Source organism: Gadus chalcogrammus, chromosome 15, assembly GCF_026213295.1.
Source record: "Gadus chalcogrammus isolate NIFS_2021 chromosome 15, NIFS_Gcha_1.0, whole genome shotgun sequence".
NCBI lineage: Eukaryota > Metazoa > Chordata > Actinopteri > Gadiformes > Gadidae > Gadus > Gadus chalcogrammus.
The window spans coordinates 6,613,033-6,621,235 of record NC_079426.1 but is presented as its reverse complement, the minus strand read 5'-3'; the positions used below and the strand labels follow the sequence as shown (position 1 = coordinate 6,621,235).

General features: G+C 43.4%; 1 protein-coding gene across 1 annotated transcript in view; it reads right to left on the bottom strand.

Annotated features, from left to right (window-relative positions):
* Positions 1–3,938: 3,938 nt before the first annotated feature.
* The window catches only part of LOC130404704 (phospholipid phosphatase 4-like), a 37,986-nt gene continuing 33,721 nt past the window's right edge, over positions 3,939–8,203 (bottom strand). Inside the window, exon 7 of the mRNA XM_056609576.1 lies at positions 3,939–4,156. Within this exon, the coding sequence (XP_056465551.1) occupies positions 3,939–4,156 (218 nt within the window). The remainder of the gene's footprint in view (positions 4,157–8,203) is intronic.

Sequence of the window (8,203 nt, the reverse complement as noted above, 5' to 3'; positions counted from 1 at the left end):
GTTAATGAGGGCCGGTTCTAATATCACAGAATGAACATATTTTAAAACCATCCATCACCCAGCTTGCCTTATTTGCAAGTTATCAACATTGCTAAAGGTCAAGTTTTACTGTGATCCAAATATTTTAGTTTTTGTATAATTCAGCGAGAAAGATCATGTGGTTTAGTGACATTGATTTTGCATTCGAAAGATCCTTTTTTGTAATAATCTATGAGAGAAAGAATAGCCCTTTAAAATCCAACAGTACTTGCAGGAAGAACCAGATGGCTCTTTATTCAACTCAATGTTTCTGTGGTCTAATAGCCTGGAAGAGACGTAACACTAAATCTCTGCGCATGAATAAAAAACCCATTAAATCCACAATGAAAACAAACGTCGTAAAGTTAGAACAGCTTTATTGGAAACACCCAAAAACAAAAGTGCAGCACGACCGACGTGAAACAACACAACACACTATTCCATTAGCAGCACGTTGACACACTCGTTGACCTCCACGCACGCCACACACACACACACTTTCACAGGTGCACACACACACACACACACACACACACACACACACACACACACACACACACACACACACACACACACACACACACACACACACACACACACACACACACACACAAACACACACACAGCAATCATTGTCAGTTATGCCAAGGAGTTCACTGAAGCATGGATTCATCAAGCAGAATGAAGAACCCAGGATGAGTTGGACATGTCGAACATCTGCTGCTGCATAATATGCCGTTGTTCATTTACACATAATAATAAGAAACCGGATCATCATATTTATCTTCTGATCATCAAGGTGTACAGTATCTGCTCCGCTTTAATCCTTTAATCCTTTTGTTTTGTATCCCGGTGGCCCCTCGGTCTCTCTCACTCCGGGGCCACGGATAAAAGGTTCCACTTATCAAGATGGATTAAGACACGAGTGGTTCCTCTGTTTTCCTCGGTGGTCCGTCGCTCACAGCCGCAGTCCCCTTGTTGTGGTACACGTAACTTCATAAACAGCAAAAGATACATCGTTTTCAAACATATTGTCAAGGCCAGACATGCTAAGTCATTGAAAATAGTGGTTTCTCTTCACAAATGGAACTGGCATGCTACATTCAAAGATAAGGTAAGCTCCTAGTCCTACGTTCTTTTGTGTTTTACTTCTGAAACATTTTATTCGTGATTTATGGAATCAAATACCTCTCTTGTGTTTTTTTTTTCCTTCAATCCATGAGATGGTAAAATGGGTGAAAAACAAAACAAAAGACATCGGATTCGGAATCCGGAGAAAACAAAACAACCAACTCGAAAGAACGTCTTCTTTGTTATTTTCACACGACGGCGCTTTAGAAACAAGCCACAATGCATACACAAGGAAACTCGGCGGTATAGTGCTTACCCGGGGACTACATCATAGGCCTCTTAACCTATGAGACTTCACTGACAAAGCGTCTCTCTCACATGCCAACAAAGCTCATCAGCTTCGCTTTTATACATTTTCTAATAAACAAGTGCGGTGTTGTTGCCGACGGCAACCGGACTCTGTGTAGCAACTGTTTCGACACTAGCGATGTCAACCGTTGAACAATGCCATCGGTGGTCTGTGTGATGGTCTGTCTCTGTTCAGCTTGATGTGCGTAGCCTAGCACCTTTGATAGGACATGGTAGGACCCTCTTTACAATGCGGGGTACAGGAATAGGAGGTTCACAGGTGACATGTGATTGGTTTTGTATTGTATTGCACCAGCCTGGCACTGGTCTGTCACCACTGGACTGATCAGAAGGACCATGCACGCACTAAGACACACACATGCACACGCAGACACACACACACACGCACATCCACACCCATTCATCTACCCATGTCCCGCACACAATTCCACACATACACGCAGACACAAGCGCAGACATCACATACACACCAACCACGAACGCACACACACACATACATATATACTCAGAAAACTTAAGTTTGATTTGTGTTTGATAAAGTGACTTTAAGTGTGGATCATCCTTTTTAAAAACATCCCAAAGCCTTGACTCCCTACTGGACTAAATACATCAAGGGCTTATGATGGTTATTATAATACCAGGCTAATTATAAGCTGTATCAAATATTAATACAAGCCAATATAAGACACGCTTCTACATTGTTAGAAGGGGTTGTTGCCACGCTAACCGAGTGTCTGCTCCTATGTGCGCTACATGCTAGTTGTTTCGTTGCAGAGCGTGTCTATAGTTTGCATGTGTCTCCCTGTGCTCCGGGTTTGTCGATCATACAGCGAACACACAGCATGGTCATATCAATCGCTTTCAAGTGGATTACTCGATAAGGCTGCTCACGCTTGTGAGCAGACTAGAAATCTGAAAGATGCAATCTGAAGTTACGGCAAATGAAATGGAAACAGGAGAGCAAAATATTCTCATGAAGATAATATTTAGTATGGAGATACGTTGTGTTTTACTTTCAGATGTCTGCTTCCGAGGGAACAGAGTCTCATTCCCCGTGGCTCTCTCTTTGGCACTGCCTAACCGCCGATAATAGGAACCCAGGATTAATATTTGATTGGATTTCATACCGGCACAATATTCCCCCTCTGCCTTGCAAGTTCCACCTGCCTGTGTTGGCTGAACCATTCTCAGTTAATATGCTTTAAAAAGATGAAGGTACTACACACCGTGTCAGGGTTGGATTAAATTAGGACATTGCACTTTTCCAAGAGATAAAGATTAAATTAAAAAAGAAAACCTCTACTGATAGATTCTATTCTCATTCATATTCAACATGCCGTTGTCATGGATAACTTCTTCAGAAGCAGCTTCTCTGAGCTGCAGTGTTTGCCTCGTAAGGAGAGTGTGTGTGGATGATCGTCATTTTATTCTTTAGGGGTCGATGTTATAAACGGTTTTGTGCAGAGGTTGAGTAAAGTGATTCAGAGCGGGAGGTGTCACATGGTTCCTTGCAGGACACCTCACAGAGGGTCGGCGGTGGTTGCTGGTTTAACCTGTGCTTCAGAAAATTGATTATTTAATGCACAACAGGTGTGCAGCCTCACCCAGCCCCAGAGTCCAATCAGTCTGACTCGAGCCAGGAGAGGCTGCTTAAACCGGCCATCCTCCAAACGCACTCCACACGCTCATTTATAAACGCTTACGTTTATAGACATCAAAAACCTTAACAGTTCTTATTCATAGTCATTCCAATTATAATAATACTAATGGTATGAAATCATCGAAACCAATAAATGATAAAGCTTTTGCCTTTTGCACATGCTATCTCTTGGAACTTAAGCTTGGATCTCACTCCTTATTAGCATTTTTCGTTCACAGGATTTTTTATGTTTTTATGCCTGTATATGTTGTCACGTATTTTTATGTTCCCCTTTCATACAAAACTAAATGTAGACTAACCAGAAGTGATGCAACCGATAATGGATATGAGAGAGAGAGAGAGAGAGAGTGAGAGCGAGAGCGAGAGCGAGAGCGAGAGAGAGAGAAACAGAGTGATTGAGAATGTGTAAGAGAGAGAGTGATCAAGAGAGAGAGAGAGAAAGAGACTGAGAGAAAGACAGAGAGCGAGAGCGAGAGAGAGAGAGAGAGAGAGAGAGAGAGACTGAGAGAGCGAGAGAGAGAGAGAGAGAGAGCGAGAGAGAGAGAGAGAAAGAGACTGAGAGAAAGACAGAGAGCGAGAGAGAGGGAGAGCGAGAGCGAGAGAGAGAGAGAGAGAGAGAGAGAGCGACCCCAAAAGAGATGGTGGCCGTTGATCCATCTCTTCTCTACTGGAATGTGTACGACACGACGACTCGTAGTCAGTCAGTCACTGGAGCCGTGTGCAGCGCTGGTGGCGGGCTGAACGGGTCAAGAGGGGTTGGGTGGTGGTGGGGGGCTGCGCCGGATGGCTGATGGGGGGTGGAGCTCCCCAGGGGCACTAGTCATACGGGCCCCTCATTCAGCCCCTCCAGGGGCAGGGTGGTCGAGTTGTCGGTGGGCTGCTCGTCCTGGAGGGGGTGCAAGGTCAGACGCACGGCGGCGGCGTTGGCGGCCAGGCTGGCGTAAGGCAGGTGGCACTCAGCGTGCAGGAAGGGAGGGTAGTGCTGGCGGTAGCAGAAGTACGCGGACAGAAAGCCGATCAGCCCGCCCACCACGGCGTCTGTGGAGGTAAGCGATAAACGGACGGCGTTAACACTACCGCACAAAAGTTTGGGGTCACGTAGAAATGTCCTTATTTTTTTAAAGAAAAGCATTTTTCATTTCAATGGAGAAAACATTAAATTGATCAGAAATACAGTCTAGACATTGTCAATGTGATTAATTACTATTCTAGCTGGAAACGGCAGATTCTTACACACACCATCAACACAGTGTACAGAGGCCAATTACAGCAACCATCACTCCTGTGTTCTAATGGTAGGCCTACATTGTTTAGCTAATCGTGTTAAAAGGCGAATTGATGATTAGAAAACCCTTGACCAATTATTTTAGCACTGCTGAAATCTGTTGAATAAAAGGGAGTCTTCATGGAAAACATGAAATAGTCTGGTTGACCCCCGAACTTTTGAATGGTTGTGTGTACCGCGCTTTTCTAACCGGTGCCCGCTCAAAGCGCTTTACAATATTGCCTAATATTCACCCATTCATGAACACAGTCACACACCGATGGCAGACTCAACCATGCAAGGCGAAAGCCAGCTCGTCAGGGGCAGTTAGGGTGAGGTGTCTTGCTCAGGGACACCTCGCCACTCTCACACTGGAGGAGCCGGGGATCGAACTAGCAACCTTCCGGTGACCAGCCAACCCGCTCTAGCTCCTCAGCCACCTGCCCCCACATGTCCAGGATTAAGGTCCAGAATGACACGTTATGGGGGTACAACGTTGCGCTATTGTCTTTTAAGACCCTCGAGGTGTTGTGTGGGAGGTGCGATCACCAGAAGACGTCTACTACCTGATGGCATGACTCACTGGCTCATGAGAGTTGTGCTATATCGGTGGAAGAGGAGTTATGTTTGTGTCTTGTTAGTCTTGGGGCCCAGGCATGGCAGGGGGGGGGGGGATGACGTAAACATGATAAAAGGCGTCAGTTTGAATCCGTTACAGGGGATGTTGGGGGGGGGGGGGGGGGTGTTACAGGGGGGGGGTCTCATGCAATCGTGTCATCCCTTCCCCAGCTCTCTCACGTTCAAACTGTTGTCATGGAGCCGGGCACATTTATCACATTGTTTTCCGACTGCTGTCACGCGGGGAAGGCAGATTTATGACATTGTTTTCTTTTTACGAGTCTGTCACATTCCTGGCGAGTCTCTGTGATTGCTGTCAGCGATATTTATAGAGTATGACTGTGATTAGTTTGTTGTGGTTTTCCCTCCATCGACCCTGCGGAGAGACAGCGATCTGCCACAGCGCATTTCCTGATCCTGATCCGAAAGGCTTCCCCCCCTCTTCCAGGACGGGCGGATGAATACACATTGATTAAACTTATAGATTACAGTACATCATCGGGTCCCCTGTGGTGTAATGTGACCATTCATTGGTTCGCCTCAGGTTCGCCTAGCAACGGCTTATGGGGTCAGAACAGTCTCATTAATAATGAATGCACAGAGAAGGATTCACAAATGTATTTTGTGATTTATATATAAATTATTCTCTTCTCACAAATACATTTCAATGCACACACAAATGGATATCAGTATGTGTAAATGTAAAATAAATCCATAAACAAAAATAAGTTTCACAAACACATTTCTGACACCGACTATGTAAAAACCCAGTCACTGCAGTCATGTGATTGGATGAAAACGAGGGAGGCATCGGATTGGCTACAGAGAGTTCCTTGTTGAAAAAAATACATTTGTGAATCCAGCCACGTCAGGAGAGTCTCAAAAATCCACATATAAATACAGACCAAATGCCAACAAGTTCACAAATGAAAAGCGTCTTGTAAATTCAAGTTTAACAGTTTGTATATAAATGTAACAACATCCAAACACATTTTGATGAAAATTGCAAATATATTTTTAATTCATATATTTATGGATTTATATTACATTTATTTAAAACAAGGTATATTTGTCTGTGGATCAGAATTGTGTTTGTGAAACAAATTTTTGTTTATGGACAAATTTTACATTTATACATACCGATATCCATTTGTGTGTGCATTGAAATGTATTTGTGAGAAGAGAGTAATTTATGTATAAATCACAAAATACATGTGTGAATCCTTCTCTGTGCATTCATTATTAATGAGACTGTTCTGACCCCATAACGGCTCCGAGACCAGCCTGCACACTGATGATGGCACAAGGAGATAGGATGCTATCGAAGCTGAGGGGTCTCAATTCCCAGCTGAGAGGCACCGGGTTCGATCCCCTCGTTGAGTGTCTACCTCTAGGTGTCATCTGTAGGTCATCTGGTGTCACTATACACATTTGTTTATTCTGTGGGAGTTAAACACCTACACCTACAGATACTCATACTCCTACTCCTACACCCAGAGCTACACCTAGATCTAGATCTACACCTACCTACAAACAACCACCTGTATTTAAACCCCCCTTCCTCTACCTTTTATACTGCAAATGCTGCAATACTTCAATGTAATAATGTGCAAATTCCATTGTACATGTTTAATTAATTAATTAATTCTGTAATGAAGGACCTCTTAACCACATTTAGTGTGTAACCCCTAGGCGTGTACATTTATGCCCTTATGTATGTATGTATGTATGTATGTATGTATGTATGTATGTATGTATGTATGTATGTATGTATGTATGTATGTATGTATGTATGTATGTATGTATGTATGTATGTATGTATGTATGTATGCATGTATGTATGTATGTATGCATGTATGTATGTATGTATTTTTGGACACTTTATTTTATTATTGCATCTTTCTATATTCCATGGGCAGCTGTAACAAGGGAATTTTTCATGTTAGAGGTCTCCCCGGATCAACAAGAAGGACCCATACAAGAGTCCAAGACCGCAAGATGTCCGCCCAGAGTTCCGAGCTTAGACTTCCTGCTTAGAACATCATCGCCCTCATCTATGAAGGGACTACACGTCATACTGTTGAGGGCTGGGGGTGCATTCGTGAACTGAATGACTGCGTCTCCATTCTGCTCTGCCATGTCGATTAAAAGGGGAAGTTTTTCAAACTCCTGTTAAAGAAATAATAGCGTGGGCACTCGGAGGAAACGAACAAGCATTTTATTTTGAAAGCGCTAACCTTCATTTCTGAGTCCAACCGCTTGAATGCAACACGTTTAATTGCTTTGTGTGTTTTTAAGTGGTCCGATTTTCTGCTGTCCCTCTTGGTTTCGATATATAAAGGCGTGTGCCATATTGTTCACTTTATAATAGCACTAGGCCACCAGGAGCGGGTGGGTGTGTACGTGGGTGCATATTCATATCGGTATTTTTACCCTTGACTGTGAAAAGTAAAAAGTTGATTTAATTGTTGGTGGGTGTGGTTGCTGATGATCTGCTATATCATATATTTTTAATCATATATTTTTTGATATGTTTGCTCCTACATAACAGCGTGCAGGTCTTGACTGCATTTAGCAACAAACATTTCCAATCAGACTCATAAGGCTAAAAACAGTCAGTAACTTGAAGAGCTGCTTGAAGGGTAAACAAAACTTGCATTGTGATCGTCTCAGCCAAGCTTTTTCGGGAAGCGGTCTGCGACCTTTCTTCTAATACCTCACGGCTTGACCTGTGCTTTGGTCAATGTTTGTTGTGTTGGCGTTCGTTGTGTTCGTGAACCCAGGAGGCCGTGTGTGCGTAGGTTTGACGGAGATCGGCTCCTCGCACAGTTATCCATTCTCGACGCATCGTGCGATGAGACATGGCGAGAGGATTGGACGTAATTGTTTTTTAATTACATTTTCTCATGCCCCTCTACTTGCCTGGCTGCATGCAAACAGACCATTGATTTGTTTTCATAAGAGATGAGGAATGGAGCCAATAATGATTACTCACTGATTTCCTCTTTGTCTATGACCTTTATGTTTTGCGCTGCAAACTTATCACCGACTTACGATAACAGCCTGTTCAATTCGCTTAAATCTCTCGTCAATCAGACACAACAAATTATTCCTTTAGAGTGACGGATGCACTGATGAACAACATTTAAAAAACTATCACAGAGGGATGTATCCACTCGCTACCAACCATCATGTCAAGAAAA